The sequence below is a fragment of the Halichoerus grypus genome, chromosome 15 (assembly GCF_964656455.1).
Source record: "Halichoerus grypus chromosome 15, mHalGry1.hap1.1, whole genome shotgun sequence".
NCBI classification, from domain to species: domain Eukaryota; kingdom Metazoa; phylum Chordata; class Mammalia; order Carnivora; family Phocidae; genus Halichoerus; species Halichoerus grypus.
The window spans coordinates 44,967,201-44,986,976 of record NC_135726.1 but is presented as its reverse complement, the minus strand read 5'-3'; the positions used below and the strand labels follow the sequence as shown (position 1 = coordinate 44,986,976).

Below are 19,776 nucleotides of genomic sequence, written 5' to 3'. Positions count from 1 at the left end.
GGGGTGGAAGGTTTGTCCTAATTAAAGGTCCCAGCAACTGACAGCTCTACACCCCGGCCCTGAGGGACACCATCTGGTGAGAGCCCCTAGTGACAGAACCTCCAGCTCTGCATTCAGACCATTCCCCAGGAGGTGTGGGGGGCAGTTGGGAGAGGGAATGTGGGGGAGGGTGGGGAGTCAGTAATGGGAGGGAAGAAGAAAGACTAGAGGGAATATCAAGGATGGAGCTGTGGGGGTTCAGGCCAGATGCCTCATCTTGTTCCTGGAGGAGGACCAGAGAAGGGAGTGGGGGTGGGGGCGGGGGGAGGAAACGGGCAGTTCCAATTCCTGCAGGAGATAAGCAGGCAGAAGAAGCTTATACCATGTGTTTGTATGTGTGCACGCTGGGGTGGGGAGGGCAGGCCAAGCAGCATAGGGTTATAAAATTCAAAGATGTGACAACCGGGAGGGCTCAGCGATGGAGAAACAAAAGAAAGAGGTGTAGTCAAATGTTGACCGAGAACAAATATTTTTAAAAGATTTTTATTTATTTGTCAGTGAGAGAGAGAGCAAGCACACAAGCAGGGGGAGCAGCAGAGGGAGAAGCAGACTCCCTGCCGAGCAAGGACCCCGACGCGGAACTCGATCCCAGGACCCTGGGATCATGACCTGAGCTGAAGGCAGACACTTAACCGACTGAGCCACCTAGGCATCCCGAGAACAAATACTTATTGGTCATCTGGTGTGTGAGAGAGACAGAGCATGGGGAGTGAGGGATAGAGAGGAGAACAAAGACAGAAAGGCAGAAAAACAGAGACACGTAGAGGCATAAAGACAGTGACATAGGTAAAGGTTGCCTGAGATGTAACCACCTAATGGAAGGAGGGAGTGGGAGAGAGAGAGAGACAGAGGGAAGCTTCATGAACTAGAACTCACATGGCCACAGGCTTCCCAAGGTGGGCTCACTCCTGTAGCCACTTAGTGCAGGTGGTCTTGGACCTGCCTTTCACTCCACCCACTCTGACAGCCCCACACACTTACATACCTTAGACACTCTTTCACACACACGTACTCTTGCGTATACTTTGACAGATCACATTTCACTCTCACCTTCCCCATGCTCACACGCATGATCATGCCTTCACACACACATATGCACACAGATATCTGCACTTTTGCAGTCTCTCAAACACACTCTTGCACACTCTCCAGCAGAGACCCCTGATGGCAATGAGGAGATGTCTACTCTGGGAAGGCAGAGACTTGCCAAGGTCACATGCCACGGCAGGGAAGAGCTGGGGAGTCCTAACCCCATGCTGGGTCCAGCTCTCCACCCGGGTCTGACCGGCTGCCCCTTATCCCCGGCCCAAGCCAGGCCCTTGGGGTCATGGGGCCTGGGGAGGCACCATGGAATGTTCCTGGCATGTGCTGACAGGGGATTTCATGCTCTGGCTGGGCCGGGAGGAGCCTGCTGAGCAGAGGCCTGAAGCTGGAGACTCAGGAGGGCACCCGGGGGAGGCAGCAATGTGAGGACGGCATCGGACTGGGTCTCTGCCACTGACCACATCAGCCTCACTGCTCTCCTGGGCTCCTGGAGCCTGCTGGACTCTGAGCAGCTCTCCTCCCTGAGGGGCTGTGAATAGTGAGAGGAGAGCAGGGGTGGGGGTCGCAGGAAAGAAGAAGGGTGAGACTGAAGAGGAGGAAAGGTGAGAGAGACAGAGACTGACTCATGGGAAGAGAGGAAAACAAAGAGAAGGAGACAAATGGATGAAGAGAGACAATAAGAAAAGCCAGAGACATAGGGAGAGGGACCCAGCTAAAGACAGAAACAGAGAGAGGAGGCAGGCAGTGGACACTGCGGGAGTCACAGGCAGAGGACCCAGGATGGCTCTGAGGACCCCCATCAGGGCTCCCCTGCTCCTCATGGGGCTGCTGACAGCAGGTGAGTGGGATCCTGGCCTTGGACCCAGCACCAAGTGGCCCTCATTTCCCATTCATGTTCTCCAGACAGACCCTCTGCCCTCTCCTGCTGACACCCCTGTGTCCCCAGGCCTGGCCCAGTTGCCGCTCCCTGCCTCAGCCCCGCGAGGCTTCTGGGCTCTGCCTGAAAACTTGACGGTGGTGGAGGGGGCCACTGCTGAGCTGCAGTGTGGGGTCAGCGCCCCTGGCAGTGTGGTCCAATGGGCCAAAGATGGGCTACTCCTGGGCCCGGATCCTAGGATCTCCAGCTTCCCGAGGTACCGCCTGGAAGGGGACCCTACTAGAGGTAAGGGATCGGGACCTAAGACGCTGAACCACCAGCAGGGGCTGCCTGGGGTCCTGACCTGGGACCCCTGGTCTCGCCTGCAGGTGAATTCCACCTGCATATTGAAGCGTGTGACCTGAGTGACGATGCAGAGTATGAGTGCCAGGTTGGCCGCTCAGAGACAGGCCCTGAGCTTGTGTCTCCCAGAGTGATCCTCTCCATCCTGGGTATGGGTGAGAGACCCCCAGGACACAGGAGTCCAGATTTCCAGCCCTCTCCTACCCCAGGGCCCGGGATTCCAAGCCCCCAGTCCCAGGCCCGGGATTGTACATCTGATGAGCAACGAGATGCCAAACCCAAATCCTCATATTTTTCTCAGTGGTGGCAGCTCACCCCAGACCTTTTCTCACCAGTGCCCCCCAAGGTGCTTCAGCTGACCCCCGAGGCAGGGAGCACAGTCACGTGGGTAGCTGGGCAAGAGTACGTGGTCAGCTGTGTATCTGGGGATGCAAAGCCAGCACCTGACATCACCTTCTTCCAGAGTGAGTGTGGATGAACTGGCGGGAGCCCCTGGAGTGGGGAGGGGTCCTAGAGGTCCCAGAAAATAGGACATTCCTGAGTGAGGGGGATGCAGGAACAGACTTGGGGAGATGTTGAAGCCAGTGTGAGACCCTGTGAATGGGAGGAAACATCCAGGGAAAGGCACCAAAGTGATGGCAGGACTGCCAGTCTGGGACTCAGGGAAAAGGTTGAGGCTCCAGATGGAGATATGGGTGTCATCTTTGGTACAGAAGCAAGAAGCTGGGTTATGGTGGTGGGTGACACAACCCGGCGAGGTGGTGAGGGCAGGGGTGAGGCCCATGACCTCCAGGATTCAGGGAGGCCTGAATGTGTGGAGGAACCGAGCTGGAGCTTTTCCTCCAGAACCAGGAGGGAGGGGGCACCATGTCCACCCTGAGGATTTCCAGGCCATTCTCCCCAGGATCTGCCTTGTGGGGAACCTGGCATCCCTCTAGCCCTCTTGTTGCCTCAAGGTGGACAAACAATTTCTGACATCTCTGCTAATGTGAATGCGGGGTCCCAGGAGAAACTCTTCACCACAGAGGCCACAGCCAGGTATGAAATTTGGGATGCCCTCCCCTCAGCCTGACCCCCAAATTTCTCTGTGAAAACTCTAAGCATGGAGACTAGAATCAGGCATGAACATCTGGGACCTAATTCTTCTCCCCGACCCTCCAAAACATCTTCATGGGAACCCTAGTTCCAGAGTATCAAGTATAAGAATTTTGGCCTGGTGTGGGCCTCTGGGATCCCAATTTTCACTGCTGACAGCACCCCCCCCAGATCTCTTCCATGGAACTCTAGATCCTAGAGGAAATCAGCAGAGAGACTTAGAAGACCAGATGTGGGAATCTGGGATCCCCACCTCTTCACCCTGACTCCCCAAATTTCAGATGATGACTCTGACTCTAGAACCCCAACTTCCACCCCAGGGTGACACCCCAGAGCTCAGATAATGGGCAGCTCCTGGTCTGTGAGGGGTCCAGCCCGGCCTTGGACACTCCCATCCGGGTCTCAGTCACCATGAATGTTCTGTGTAAGTGGGGAACTGAGTCAGCTGTGGGCATGGGAGATGGGAAGCAGGAATTGGAGGTCCTGGGGGAGTTCAGGGATTATGGAAGGTTCAGGTTCTCAAGGAGAAACACGGGGGTTCAGAGGCAGGTTGTGGGGCCTGGAAAGAATGGATGGGCTCCCCAGGCCCACTGAGCGACTGCTGCTTCCCAGTCCCCCCAGGACCCCCTGTCATTGAGTGGCCAGGCCTGGATGAGGGGCTTGTGCGGGCAGGACAGAGCTTGGAGCTGCTGTGTGTGGCCCGAGGGGGGAATCCGCCAGCCACACTGCAGTGGCTGAAGGTGAGGGCAGAGCCCGGCATGGGGGTGGAAGGGGAAGCAGCGGGTGGAGGGGAACTGGCCCTGAGCTGGCCCAGCTCTGGCTCTGGCTCTGTCTCCAGAATGGCCAGTCCATGTCCACAGCGTGGGGCACAGAGCATGCTGAGGCAGTGGCCCGAAGCACGCTAGTGATGATTGTGCGACCGGAAGACCATGGGGCGAGGCTCAGCTGTGAGGCCCACAACAGCGTATCTACAGGGATCCAGGAACGCGGGGTCACGCTGCAGGTCACCTGTGAGTCCTGACGCTAGCTGCCCATCTGTCAGTCCATGCCCCAGAGAACCATCTGTTTGTGCCCCCAAATCATGCCTGTCTGATGCCAAAGACCTTGTCATCTGTCCCCAGTCCCTTGTCAGGGCCGGTCTGTGATGCATCCAGCCTAGTTTCGTGTCTCTCCTCTGTCCATCGTCCCTGCAGTCCCCCCCAGTGCCATTACCATCTTGGGATCTGCATCCCAGTCTGAGAACAAGAACGTTACGCTCTCCTGCATCACCAAGTCCAGTCGCCCACGGGTCCTGTTACGATGGTGGCTGGGTTGGCGGCAGCTGGTGCCTACAGAAGAGATGGTCATGGATGTGAGGCAGTGGCCAGGCTCCTGGGTCTGAGGGAGGAGGGAGCTGGGGGCATGACTCCTGGATCTGGGAGAGGACCGGCCTGGCGGCCTGGGCCTCACAGAGGAGGGGGTGGAGATGCTTTCCACGTCCCTGCTAGGGTCTGGGGGGAACCCAGACATCGGGTACCGGGGATGGGAGTGCTCTCATTGCCAGGTCTGAAGCTTGCTCCTTGGCAGGGCCTGCACGGTGGCCACATCTCCTTGTCCAACCTGACGTTCCTGGTCCGGCGAGAGGACAATGGTCTGACTCTCACATGTGAGGCCTTCAGTGAGGCCTTTGCCAAGGAGACTTTCAAGAAGTCACTCACCCTGAATGTGAAATGTGAGCCCCCACCCTTTGCCCAGGGGTGTCCCATCCCTTTGAGACTCCCCACCCGCACCCTCAGGCCCAGCCCAGAGAGAAAAGCCACTCTTCCTGGCTTTCCTCACAGATCCTGCCCAGAAGTTGTGGATAGAGGGCCCCCCAGAGGGAAAACGGCTCCGGGCTGGGACTCAAGTGAGGCTCCTGTGTTTGGCCATTGGGGGCAACCCAGACCCCTCTCTTACCTGGCTCAAGGTTGGTGCCAAACAAAGGCTTATGGGGGTGGCCAGAAATGGGGGGAGATGGAGCCCTTTCTCTCCTCCAGAGTCTTGGGAAATGTTGGAAAAACGTGAATTTCTTGAAAAATACTGGAGAGTTTGAGTTTTGGTAGGCAATTGGAAAAGACACAAATGCCATGAGGATGAAATGGAATCCTAGGAAAATTCTGGGAAAACAGTGAGAATTCTAGGAAAAGAAGGAATTCTAGATGAGGACAGGGAATTCTAGAGAAAAGGCAATTAGTTTCATTTAAAGTAAAGGATATTCTGGTGAAATCTTAGGGATTCAGATGAAATGGCAGGGATTTTATGGAAAGACTAAGAATTCCACGTGCAAGGACAATGATGGGCAAAGGCTAGAAATTTGGGGAAGAGACTAGTTATTCCACAGAACATTTGAAAATCTATTAATATTAAATTGCGTTCATGGGATTTGGAGGTAAGAAAGTGAAATTCCATTAAAATTAAAAGAAATTCTGACAGAATTCTGAGAAAATCCTGGGGAGTTGGGGGGCTAGTGAAAATTCTGGGGGAAAGACTAGGAATTATAGGAATGAAATTTAATTGGATGGAATTCTGGGAAAATGCCAAGAATTTGGGCAAAGAAAGGATTCTAGTAAAAGACTAGTGTAATAAGAGAATATTGGGGGAGGATTCAGAAATCTGTGGAAAGACAATGGAATTAAGGGAACGATCAAAGGAAATCTTTGGGGAAAGTGGGAATTTTAAGAAAAAGAACTAAAGATAGGAAAAAATGAAGAAATTCTGGGAAAGGCTTGGGGATTCCATGGGACTTTCCTGACATGTGTTGTTTGCTAAGTGTAGCTGGAATGGATTTTGAGGAGCGGGGCTGAGGGTCGGCAGGGGGCACCAACCATTCATTGCTGGCCTCCAGAGAGCCGAGGAGGCGGGGCGGAGGGGTGGGGCTTGGGACTGGAGGCCAGATCCCACCGCAAAACTGTGGGGCTCTGCGGCCCCACGTAGGCGGGAGAGACTCCGGGTGGGAGTGCTCGATTCCAGTCCTCATTCCTCTAACTTAGCTGGGTGCCAGGGTAAGGAGGACCCTTTTCCTCATCACATGAAGGCTTTATCTGCGCTGGCGGCAGCCAACCCAATGGGCTGTTTCAGGGGTGGGGGGGAAATGGCAGGGCTACACGGTCCCCCCCAGTCAATCTTTGCCCTCAGGACTCCCGGATGGTGACGGAACCGCGGCCACCCCAGGAGCCGCGGCGGGTGCAGCTGGGAAGTCTGGAGAAGTCAGGGAGCACGTTCTCCCGAGAGCTTGTACTGATCATGGGTCCGTCAGACAACCAGGCCAAGTTCACGTGCAAGGCGGGTCAGCTCAGCGCATCCACGCAGCTTGTGGTGCAGTGTGAGGGCGCACTCGGCCAGGGCCTGGGGCAGGGCTTGGTGGCGGTGGGGAACTAAGCCAGAGCCAGGCTGGGGGACAGTGGATATGGAGAGCCAGGAGGCGTGTGGCAGAGCCTGGGGTCTAGGCAAAGCGGAAGCTCTGAGCCTCGTTCTTCTGACCCGTTCTTGAAGTTCCCCCAACAAACGTGACGATCCTGGCCAACGCGACGGCTCTGCGCCCAGGGGATGCATTAAACTTGACTTGCATCAGCGTTAGCAGCAACCCTCCTGTCAACTTGTCGTGGGACAAGGAGGGGGAGAGGTGAGAGTGCCAGTGGCCCCTCCACTCTCTGGTTCTGGTCACGCCCCTTACCATTTGAGCCCCCCACCCCCACCCTGGTGTCCTGCCCTGTACCTAGTACCCCTCTGGCTCTGGTTCCATCCCTGAGCTAGCCCTGAACTGACCCTACCACCCCTGCATGGGCCACAGGCTGGAAAGCGTGGCCACACCACCCCGTAGTGCCCCATTCAAAGGCTCTGCAGCAGCCAGGAGCGTCCTTCTGAGAATGTCATCCCGAGACCATGGCCACCAAGTGACCTGCCGAGCCCACAGCCCTGAGCTCCGGGAAACCATGAGCGCCTTCTACCGCCTCAATGTGCTGTGTATGTGGAACCCCGCTGGGATTCCCTCCTGACCCTATACTACCTAGGTCTTCACCTTGACACTGTCCTTTATATCCATTCTAAAGCTTGAAACTTTATCCTTGACCCCTGGCTCTACACCAACTCCTATCCTCCCTCTGTTCTAACCCCTGACTGTGAACCCTCCTGAACCCTCTCTCCATCTTTTAACCTGCCTCTGGCCTTTACCCTTTTCCTAAACTAGATCCTAACCTCTATCCTGAACCTAATCGCGGAGCTCAGCTTTGAACTTGTTACCTTGTCCACAACCTTAAATCTAGTCATGACTCCAACTTTAACCCTTATACCAGTACCTGATCTCAAATCCTTCCCAGACCCCAACCTTAACAACAGTCTTGACTCCGGGTGGCGCCCCTTCCACAGACCCTCCAGAGTTCCTAGGGGAGCAGGTGCTTGTGGTGACCGCCGTGGAGCAGGGTGAGGCACTGCTGCCGGTGTCTGTATCCGCCAACCCTGCCCCGGAGGCCTTCAACTGGACCTTTCGCGGCTACCGCCTCAGCCCAGGTGCGTGGAGTGGTCACAGAGAGGGGTGCAGGTCTCCCAGACTCGAGGGTCTGGCAGGCTCCTCACCCTGACCTCCCCCAGCTGGCGGCCCTCGGCATCGCATCCTGTCTGGTGGAGCCCTGCAGCTATGGAATGTGACCCGCGCTGACGATGGCCTCTATCAGCTGCATTGCCAGAACTCAGAGGGCACCGCTGAAACTCTAGTGCGGCTGGATGTACACTGTGAGCCCCCATCATCACCCTAGGAAACTAGGGAGTTCTGGGAGCCCCGCCCCCCCGTAACCACACCCACTCAGGGAATCTTGCCCACTGTGGAGTCTCCTATTGTGGAAGCTCCGCCCACCCTGGGATGTTCCCCCATCCTGAAAGCCTCCCACTCTGGGAGCCTCCACTGTGATGGAGTCACTTCCACTTTGGGAACCCTGCCCACTAGAGAGACCCTACATGGAATCTGCTCAGACAGGGGGCCACCTACATGGGAGTTACTCTCATCAGGAAGCCTTGGGGCGCCTGGGTGGCTCAGTTGGTGGAGCGTCTTGACTTTTGATTTCAGCTCAGATCATGATCTCAGGGTCCTGAGATTGAGCCCTGGCTCCTCTGTGCTCAGGGTGGAGCCGGCTTAAGATTCTCTCTCTCCCTCTACCTCTGCACACATGCACGTGTACAGGAGCTCTCTCTCTCTCAAAAAAAAAAAAAAAAAAAAAAAAAGAAAGAAAAAGTAGGAAGCCAAGCCCACTGTGGAAGATCCACTTCCATACAATCCTGGAAGTCCACCAGGCCTATTCTTGTCACCACAGAGGCACAGTACAGTAGAGGTGGGGAATGCCTCACTAACCCTGAGAACTTTACTCCATGTGCTCTGCATAAAGGGCAGAATGTATCATACCTGTTCATACCTGTAACTTTCCTGAGCACCTCTAAGACACCTCTCCCACCTGGGGCCTTCTCCCATCATCATCTGTATGGGCACAAATGCCTTCCCCAACCCCTTGTCTCCCCCAGATGCTCCCACTATCCGAGGTCTCCAGGACCCAACTGAGGTGAATATTGGGGGTTCTGTGGACATAGTCTGCACTGTTGATGCCAATCCCATCCTTCCAGGAATGTTCAACTGGGAGAGGCTGGTAAGGATCCGACCTTTGGTAAATGGAGGTAGGGGCTGGGGGATGTGGTTTCTTGACTGTGAGCTCCTTGGGAGGAGGGATCACAGCTATATGATCTTATATAACTACATATTTGTTGGGACATCCTCCAAGAGCTAACTAACTGTTGAATGGAAGATGGATGGGTGCATGAGTGGATACATAATCAAGTGAGTGGGCAGGCAGGTGGATGGATAGGTAGGTGGATGGATGAATAAATGGATGAAAGAACAGATGGACAAACAGACAAGTGAATACATGGATAAATGATGAATAGATGAGTGACTAAATGGTTGAATGAGAGAAATGAATAGATAAATTGATTAGATTAGAGGGTAGATGGATGAATAAATACACCATTAGTGGAAAGATGTCTGCGGAAGAATGATGGATGAATGGATGGATAGATGGATGGATGGATGAGTGCATGGGTCAATGGAGAGATGGAGAGATGGATGAACAGGTAGTTGGATGAATTGATGAACAGCTGCATGTATTTATGGGTATGTGCAGGTATGAGTAAATAGAAGGGGTAGATGGGTGGAGAGATGGAAGGGTGGATAGGTGGATGGGTAGAAGGAAGATGAATGAATGGGTGAATGCACAAATGGATGAAGGAGAGGTAGATGGATAGATAAATGAATAAATTGATGCAGAGATGGATGGTTAAATAGATAGGTGGATGGGTACATAGATCATTCTGAGCATGAATCACTGGATAAATGGATGGGTGAATAGTTTTCTGGATTGGTGGATGAATGGATGGGCCCAAGAATAAATGACTGGATGCATGGATAGATGGATGGATGACTCGGGGAATGGATAGATGGATGGGGGAATTTTTTCTTTGCTAGATCTGTGGAGGGTGACTGTGTCTGGGAGAATAAAGCTACAGGAGAGACCCAGTTTGGGGGATAATGGGGCTGGGGCCAGACTTGGGGGCCATCTCATGTATCTTGTGCCTCAAGGGAGAAGAGGAGGAGGACCAGAGCCTGGATGACATGGAGAAGATGTCAAAGGGAGCCACAGGGCGTCTTCGAATTCACCATGCCAAACTGGCCCAGGCTGGTGCTTACCAGTGCATTGTGGACAATGGAGTGGCACCTCCAGCCCGAGGACTGGTCCGACTTGTTGTCAGATGTGAGTAACACCCAAACTCCTGATTTTAGGCCTGCCACTAAACTCACATCTCTCATGTCCTTCCACATACCTCATGTTGACCAACAACTCCTCTTAGTTGCCCCCCAGGTGGAGCACCCCACTCCCCTAACTAAGGTGGCTGCAGCTGGAGATAGCACCAGTTCTGCCACCCTCCACTGTCGTGCCCGAGGCGTCCCCAACATCGTGTTCACCTGGACTAAAAATGGAGTCCCTCTGGATCTCCAGGATCCCAGGTGAGTCAAGGCCTAGCCAGGTAGCACTCTAGTCCCAACTTTGGTCCCCCAACCCCAGTTACCTTTCCTGAATTCCTGCCACACCTCCTCCCCAGGTACACAGAGCACACATACCACCAGGGTGGGGTCCACAGCAGTCTCCTGACCATTGCCAACGTGTCTGCAGCCCAGGATTACGCCCTCTTCACGTGCACAGCCACCAACCCCCTTGGCTCAGATCACACCAACATTCAACTCGTCAGCATCAGTATGGTGGGAGTGGGCTGTGAGGGTGTTGGGAGGATGCTCTCTGGGTCAATCCTCAAGTCTCTGGTTGGCCCAGAATGGCAGTGTTCCCAAAACCTGAGAAGTGTTTATGAGCAGGGATGGAGTTTCTGCCTGCCCTGAAAATCCTAATGGAGACTGGATCTTCAGGGAAATCCACAGCAAGGAAAAGAAGGGGGGGAATTACTGGCCCAAGTAATTGCAAAGTAGAAAGTCAGGAGTTGCTGATGACAGGTTCAGCTGTCATCAAGAACTCTCTGACTCTCAGGTCTGCTTTTCTCTGTGTTGGCTTTATTCTAAGGCTCCTCATAGAGACTGTTAGACTTCCCAGGGGAAATGGAATTTTTTCTCTTCCTAACAGTGGTATGAAAGTACTAGACTTATGATTCATTGGCTCTACTCAGCTCTCATCCCACCTCTGAACCAAACTTGTGGTCAGGGAAGGCGACACCCTGGTTGGCTTGGCTCGGTCATAGATCTCTCCTACAAGGAGTGGAGTCATTTCCATCAGAAGCACCTGGCCTGAGAATGTGGATGAATGGTTTTCCAAAGGATACTCAGGGTTCTGCAACCAGAAGAAACAAGGAATGAATGTGATATAGGCACCAAAAAATCCATGCAAGGAACATATGTCATACACAGCCAATGCGCATATTTGCCAACTCTATTTGCAAATTTGCCTACTTGCTAAAATTTATTTGTAACCTCGAAATCAATACTCATGCTTTCTCGGTCATTCAGGAACATGTACAGAGCAGGTAAAAAAATTGAGTCACCCAATGAGCACATTCTCAGTTGGGGTAGAACAAGGTGACACTATGCTTTCTTGTTTCAGCTTTCATACTATAAGGAAATGTCCTCTTTGCAGCCTATTTAGTCCCATATTTTTTGCACTTTTGTGCTTTTTGTTAGTGATTTTGTTATTTAAAGTGGCCTCTAGCCATAGTGCTGACGTGCTGTCTGGAGTTCCTAAGGATAGGGAGAAAACACTTCTGATGGATAAGCTTCATTCAAACACAAATTATAACACTGTTGGCCGTTAGTTCAATGTTAATGAATCAATAAGATATATTAAATAAGGTGTTTTTAAACAGAAACAGAAAAAAACAAGGTCCTGTATTGATTGGTTGATGAAAATGTTGTGACAGGAGGTTCACAGGACTCTAACTGCATTCCCCCAGAAGCAATGATTTGATGTTCTGTAATTCAGTGTTCATAGCAATGTTATAGGACATAACCACCACTACTCACGAGAATCAACTGTATATTTAAAATCATTCTTAGAAAAACCTGGAAGGAATCTTCTAGAACCCTTCTGTATCCTCTGACTACTCCCTTCATCCTTTTCCTCAAAGGTCGCCCGGATCCCCCATCAGGATTAAAGGTTGTGAGCATGACTCCGTATTCGGTGGGGTTGGAATGGAAACCTGGCTTTGATGGGGGTTTGCCACAGAGGTTCCAAATCAGGTGGGTCCCTGTCAGGGCAGGAAGGGATGGCAGCCAACAGGGCTGGGGCACCTCCCTGAATGACTGCCCTCCCTCTCATGCAGATATGAGGCACTGGGGACACCAGGGTTCTTCTACGTGGATGTCCTACCACCTGAAGCCACCACCTTCACACTGACTGGGCTGCAGCCCTCTACACGATACAGAGTCTGGCTGCTGGCCAGCAATGCCCTGGGGGACAGCGGACTAACTCACAAGGGGTCCCAGATCCCTATCACTACCCCAGGTGGGAAGGGACAATCTTGAGCAGGTTGCAGAGCTCCTCAGGGGATTTATGGGGTGACATAGCGAAGTAGATATTATTCCCTTCTTATAGATGAAGAAACTGAAGACCAGAGAGGCTAAGCAAACTGTTGAAGTTCACACAGCTAGAAGGAGGTAGAGATGAGACTGGAACTCAGGCAGATGAACTCCAGGAACCAGTTTTTAGCCACTATTCTGTCTGAATGTGATTAATGACACAAGGGAAATTAGAAAAACGTTTGTATTGAATGGAAAGAAAACATGGAAATTGTGGGGTGCAGCTAAAGCAGTGTGAGCGGGATATTTACAATATTAAGTGCTCATTTAGATTTTAAAAAAGGCTTCAGATTGATGCTTAGTTTCCACATCTTAAGAAATTAGAAAAAGAAGAGCAAATTAAACCCAAAGTAAACAGAAGGGAGGAAATAATAAAGAGCAAAAATCAATGAACTAGAAAACAGAAAAACCATAGAGAAAAATCAATGAAACCAAAAGCTGCTGCTTTGAAAAGGTCAATAACCTTTATAAAGCGAATCAAGGCAAAAAAGAGAGAAGACACAACTACATCCATATCAGGAATGACAGGAGGCATTACTACTAACCCTACAGACATTAAGGGGAAGTTAGGGAATAATATGGGCAACTTGATGCCAATAAATTCAGCAACTTTGATGAAAGGGACAAATTCCTTCATATGACTACTGAGAACACTGGACTCTGGCAGGCACGGTAGTGTAGCGGCTCATCACGGATTCAGGTCCCAGCTCTGCCACTTCCCAGTCGTGAGACCTTGGGCAAGTTACTTAACATTTTCGAGCCTCAGTGTCTAAAAATAAGGTATCTCAGATCTCTGTGCCTGTTACTGAAAGTAAGGTCTCTCTCAGACAGTTGTGAGGATTAAATGAATTTACTTGAAGTGCTTAGAACAGGGACCTGTATAAAGTAAGTGCTATGTAAATACTGATTTAGAGAAATGCCCCCTGCTCAACTTCTATTTACTTTGCCCCATTAAAGCTCCATCTCTCCCTTCCTGACAGAGCAGCCTTCTTCCCTATGGAAGTAAAGAACTTCTCCCATTCCTCCTCTTTCTTTCCCCCATTAGTCTTCCCTCTAAGTACTAAAGCATAAAGTACTTTGTACCTCACTTTGCTTGCTCTAGAACTAATACCTCTATTAAGTCATTCTGAGCGCCCATGATTTTTTTGGTTAACCCTCCAACACTGATAATTTGCGTTAAAAGGACCTTCCATACCATAAAGCACTCATCAACAACAATAATAATTATCATCATTACTATTATTATTGGCATTAGAATGGCTATTAATAGTATTGCCATTACTATCAGCAATTTGCAGCTCTATTTGAAATATTCCTGATAAGCCATAAATCAGTTCCTCAAAATGGGTTGAAAAGCTTAATAGGAAACCGCAAAAATATTTAAGGCTTACCCAGATTCTTGGTGTTAATTCACAACCTCTATATCCACCCCCCAGGTCTAGACCAGCCTTCTGGAGAACCTGACTACCAGCTGCCCACAGAGCAGCCTGCAGGTAAGTTTTTAATCCCTTGAATATCCCTCTCTCCCCTGAGAATAGCGCCTTCTGGTTTCCAACCCCACCACCTCTGTTTTGTGGCCACAGCCCCTTAAGACTTAGCTCTGTCCCCTATGCACATCCTAAGCTCTTGCTCTTTCTTGGATGTGACACATTTTCTCTCTGCCTAATTCAGTTTAATTCTGAAAGAATTAGCTGATTCCATGCCCTGTGCAGAGCCTGTATCAGTTGGCTTTTTTTTTTTTTTAAAGATTCATTTATTTATATTAGAGACAGAGAGAGCGCGCGGGGGAGAGGGAGAATCAGAGACTCTTTTTTTTTTTTTAATGTTTTATTTATTTATTCATGAGAGTCAGAGAGAGAGAGAGAGAGAGGCAGAGGCAGAGGGAGAAGCAGGCTCCCCGCCTAGCAGGGAGCCCGATGCGGCACTCGATCCCAGGACCCTGGGATCATGACCTGAGCCGAAGGCAGGCGCTTAACCATCTGAGCCACCCAGGCGCCCCTAGAATCAGAGACTCTTAAGCAGATTCCCCACTAAAGTGGAGCCGGAGGTGGGGGCCTAAGGCAGAACCCCACACGGGGCTGAGACAGGCCTGGACATGGGCCCTCATGGAGCCCCACACGGTGCTTGATCTCACAACCCTGAGATCAGCACCTGAGCTGAAACCAAGAGTCAGATGCTTAACTCACTGCACCACCCAGGTGCCCCCATATCAATTGGCTTTTGATGCAAAATAAACCACTTCAAACATGGGCACTTATAGCAACAACCATTGTTTCTATTGATTCTGAGTGGCTGAACAGTTCTGGTCTGGGCTACAGGCAGCTGGAGGCCCTCCTGGGACTGGCTGATCTAGGATGGGCTCCTCCTCATATATCTGACAATCTGGTTTTTGGTTGGGACAATGGAGATAACTGGGTCACATGTCTCTCCCTCTCCTTGACTTGTTCACACAGAGGTGGTCACAGGAGTCCCAAGAGCAGCAGGACCAGCCAAGCACTTTCGAGCTTCTGATTCTGTCACACTTGATATTGTCTCATGGGCTGAAGCAAGTGACATGTCTCAACTCTGAGTCAGTGTGGAAGGGGACTACTCAAGAGTGTAGTTACAGGGGGGGAATTATGACCATTTTGCTAACAATCCCCCTTCAAAACCTGAGAAGAAGGTTGCAAGTGACAGAAATTCAGCTGTTGTGGGCAATAAAAAGAATTGCTTGGCTTGTGAAGTTGAAAACTCCAATAGGTGCTCATGATTTTCACGAAGGATCTATTTCTCTCTCTCAACTTTGCCTTCATCTCTGATGGCTTCCTTCTCAGGTTCTTTCATCAAGAGGGCAAAGAAGTACCTGCCCCCCTCCACATACCTCCAGCTTTGTTCCACTTCTCAGCAGCCGGCAGAGGAGTGTCCTAAATGTTCTGGCAAAAGTCTACCTTGGGTCAAATGCTGGATGGGTCTGAACTGGTCACTGTGGAAAGAGGGATGGGTGCTCTTTTCGGCCAGGGAGGTCCACATGTCCTCCATGGAGATCTGTGGGAACATACAGCCTAAGAGTGAGGGAGTGGCTATTTCCTCAAAGGAAAATGAGTGCTGTTAGCAGAAGATGGGGAGATAGATGCTGAGCAGATGTTTACTTAGAGGGATTTAGTCTTGTCCTTAGAGATATAGCAGAGGACTCCGATATTACCTGGAATGGAAGTTTGTGCGAAGAGGAAGTCATTTGGGGTGCCTGGGTGGCTCAGTCTGTTGGGCGTCTGCCTTCAGCTGGGGTCATGATACTGGAGTCCTGGGATTGAGCCCCGCACTGGGCATTCTGCTCGGTGGGGAGTCTGCTTCTCCCTCTCCCTCTGCCCCTTCACCCTGCTTGTGCTCTCTCACCTCTCTGTCAAATAAATAAAATCTTAAAAATAAAAAAAAGAGGAAGTCATTTGAGAAGAAAATCAGTTGAGCAGAAAGGACATTTAAGGACAGACATTGGAGTCTTCCAAGGCTTAGGGGTTTGGCTCTGCCTCAGTGATTCTGGAAACAGCTCCAGTGGTTAGTTTGTGTGGCTGGAGGGTCCAATAGCAGGGTCTATGGTTGGTGGGCAAGGCTGAATACATGGGAAGAGGTCTTGAATGCCCAGCTGAAGCTACCACCTGAGTCTACACCACAGGGCTCAGGTAGGACCCACTGTTAGTGGCTTCACTTGAGAAAGGAGCCACCTGCCCTGAGGTGGCAAGAAGGAGTGGACCTGGAAATCCCTGCCCATCTGCTTCCCTGACCTAGGAAGAGGGGCTATGCTTAGTCAGAAATGGGCTTTCTCAGAGAATGCTGCTCTGGGCCTAGAGCCAGTTGTTTTGGGTTCATTGAGGGGTACCTTCTTCCCCTAGAACCCACAGGGCTGCCCCTGCTGCCTGTGCTGTTTGCTGCTGGGGGTCTTTTGCTGCTTTCTAACATCTCCTGTGTTGGGGGATTCCTCTGGCAGCGGAGACTGAGGCGTCTTGCTAAAGGTGAGGAGAGACCATTCTTCCCCTGCGGGGATGGAGGCCCAAGAGTGACAGGGAGCCCTGGGGCTGCTCCATATTGAAAGTCTCCTAGGGCCTGTCTGGTCAGAGAAGGGGTGTCTCTGATCCCTTTCTCCCTACTTCCCTCAGGCATCACAGAGAAGACAGAAGCAGGGTAAGTGGGAATATTTTTCTGTAAGAAAGGCTCTGAGGAAGGAGGTTTGGGGATGAGAGGTGTCTGAGTCAACACCAAGATGCCCTCCATACCTCTGTCCTGGAAGGTCGGAGGAGGACCGAGTCAAGAATGAATATGAAGACAGCCAGTGGACTGGAGACAGAGACACTCAAAGCTCCACGGTGAGTGGGGGTGCTCCCGGAAACTCTGCTGACAGGGAACTGGCAGACTAAAATTCTGTCATTAACTTCAGGTTAATCACTGTCCTTTCTGGGAACTATGGAGCCAGAGGATAGAAAAGATTTTATCTGGTTTTTTTTTGTGTGTGGGGGGGGGCGGGGTGTTGACAGGTTAGCACAACGGATGTAGAACCATATTACCACTCCATGAAGAACTTCAGCCCCCAGCTGCCACCAACACTGGAGGAGGTGTCTTATCCCGGAGGTGAGTCGTGACCATATCAGAGCTCCCTCTGCTCATAAATACCCCTGACATCTGGACAGGTGCCCTGATCATCCCTTCCTTCCACTCCAACTCCAGGTTTCACACATCTTGAAGAGGAGGATATGGCTTTTCCTGGACACCTGTATGATGAGGTGGAAAGACTGTATGCCCCACCTGGAGCCTGGGGACCCCTCTACGATGAAGTACCAATGGTGAGGAGATTTGTATCAGCAGAAGTTTTTCCTGGCTAGAGCCAGAAACCCACCTCCTACTGTTTATGTTAGTTAGGGTAAGCTAGACGCCATGGCACAAAGGCCTGGCTACGATCCTATTTCCTTCTCACATAGCAATCAGAGCTGAGTGACCCTATTACAGATAGTTATTTCAGAACTCAAGTTCTTTCCATTGTGTTCCTCTGCCATCCTCTAGTGCATTGTTCAAGTTTGCATAGATAGGCTAGTTCACTGCGGGTTTCAACTGGTGGGAGAGGGAAAAAGAGAGTGTGGTGGAGGCACAACCCTGCATTATGGCCTAGGCCCAGAAATGGTACACTCTACTCATTCCCTGATGAGAACACAGTCACATGGTCACACCTAACTATGAAGGAGACTGAGAAATATAGTCCAGCTTGGCATCTATATGCCTCACTATACTTCTATTACCATGGAAGAAGGAAGCTATGCATTCTACTGGATAATTAGCCTTCTCCACTATGCTGGTTAAACAGAGAGGTATAGAGAAATAAACTTTTGGCCCACTTAATTGAAAAGTCAAGGGACAGAATAGTCTTCAGGCCCCACCCAGGTGGACCCAGAGTTTCCTCCCTAGAGATGTCCCCAGAAAATGCAGGTTTGTATCCTATTAGATTCGTAACCTTCACAGAAAGAGAGTGTCTCTTTTCCAATACCTCAAAAGTCCCAGAGCTGACACTTTATTAGTCTAGCTTTGGTCACATACTTATTGCTGAACCACCGAGGCAGGGGAAAGACTATGCTAATTGAACAGGTCTGGACTGGTGCCCAGCCGTGGCATCAGAGAGTAGAGGCCATGCACTGGACTGAGTGAGAGAGGCACAGAGAGCCCAGAGGGAAGTGAAGATGGTGACTGGGCAGGCAAGAACAGCAGACCCTTTTGACTATCAACTACCCCCATCTCCTGTGAGGGAGGTGGCACAGAACCCTTGACTTTCCGTGTGGCCTTGGCTAATGCTCTGGCACCTCGGGGCCAAGGATTTCCCTCTGTAACTTTGTCCCAGATGGGGCACTGTTCTCACCAGCGTGGAAATCATGTTCATTAAAATGCTGTCCGTGGTGCTGAACCATATGTACCCTCTAAAGCACAGAGGCAATCGGCACACTCTTTCTGTAAAGGTCCAGATAGTAAGAACTTTGGGCTTGCTGTCCTTTTCAAAACCACTCAGCTCTGCCTCTGTAGTATGAAAGCAGCCACAGACAATACATAAATGAACAAGTGTGGCTAGGTTCCAGTAAAACTTTATTTTTGGACACTGAAATTTGAACTTCATATAATTTTTACATGTCATAAATATTCTTTTGATATTTTCCCATCAATTAAAATATGTAAAATCATCCTTAGCCCCAGGCAGTACAAAAACAAGCAGCAGGCTGTATTTGGCCCATGGGCAAATCGGCTCTAAAGTTTGCCGAGCTAAAACCACCATTTGCTCCCAATCCTAGGGGAAAGCACATCTCCGGTAACAACCACTCTACATGGTCTTTTTTTGTCTTCTATTTTGATGAAAACTTTGAAATTTATAGGCTAACAGAATCATGACTCACATTCCACTCTAATTCTCTATATCATGCACTTTTAAAAGTTTCATATTTCTGACATCTAAATTATTTTTCTGACAGAAATCATGAGATATCTTAGACTTGCTTAAAAATAACCCAGTTAGTGAGGTTAGGAGATGAAAAGATGGAGATATAGATAAATCAAGATCGACTAAGGGTTGCTATTGTTGAAGTTAGGTGATGGGTACATGGAGGTTCATGATGGAGGCTCATTATAATCACTCTCTTCTTTGTGTATGTTGGATTTTTTCCCCATAATTAGAAACTAAAACATTTTTTTTTCTGGGAAGTTGAGTAGGAGTGTGTATCCCTCCTAGAGCTGTAATGATGACCCATAGGGCATCTTTCTATGGTTCTAACTCCACTTTTGCTTGTCAGGGCCCCTGTGACCCCTGCTGGCCTGAGGAGACATATGAGGATACAAGAGGAATCTATGATCGGGTGGCAGGAGACTTGGACCCTATGGAACCTGATTTTCTACCCTTTGAGCTGAGGGGACATCTGGTGTGAGAGCCTTCTCAACACCCTTTTCCTACACCTGCAGGACATAATATTCTAATGGCCCTTTTTATTCCAACATGGGCTGAGCGTGTTAAGTGAGCTCCATAAGACACAACGGGACAGGACTATTTTCAAGAGAGGTGTGTGTAAGTGACAGGAGATGATTCAAGCTGGTGCCAACAAGGCTTGTATGAATAAGACTGCTCTGGGACCTGACTTTAGAAACTAAACTTCTCCAAAGGGAAACAGTAAATTGTAAAAGACATCTCAATAATGAAAACCTCTTCCAGGGTCTTTATACTTTTTAAAAAGTAAAATTTTCAGAAGTTGGAAAA

General features: G+C 50.4%; 1 protein-coding gene across 1 annotated transcript; it reads left to right on the top strand.

Annotated features, from left to right (window-relative positions):
* The first annotated feature begins 1,863 nt into the window (after positions 1–1,863).
* On the top strand, positions 1,864–19,450 carry NPHS1 (NPHS1 adhesion molecule, nephrin). The gene is made up of 29 exons (XM_036067951.1): positions 1,864–1,921; positions 2,030–2,245; positions 2,329–2,451; positions 2,638–2,766; positions 3,259–3,340; positions 3,718–3,821; positions 4,010–4,137; positions 4,236–4,407; positions 4,591–4,748; positions 4,964–5,108; positions 5,218–5,342; positions 6,551–6,737; positions 6,908–7,037; positions 7,206–7,378; positions 7,781–7,921; positions 8,003–8,143; positions 8,924–9,045; positions 10,032–10,203; positions 10,301–10,457; positions 10,553–10,704; positions 12,077–12,188; positions 12,272–12,453; positions 13,964–14,020; positions 16,394–16,513; positions 16,658–16,682; positions 16,789–16,864; positions 17,033–17,126; positions 17,223–17,338; positions 19,319–19,450. Exons 1-29 carry the CDS (start codon positions 1,864–1,866, stop codon positions 19,448–19,450), a joined length of 3,729 nt encoding a protein of 1,242 aa, XP_035923844.1.
* Positions 19,451–19,776: the final 326 nt, after the last annotated feature.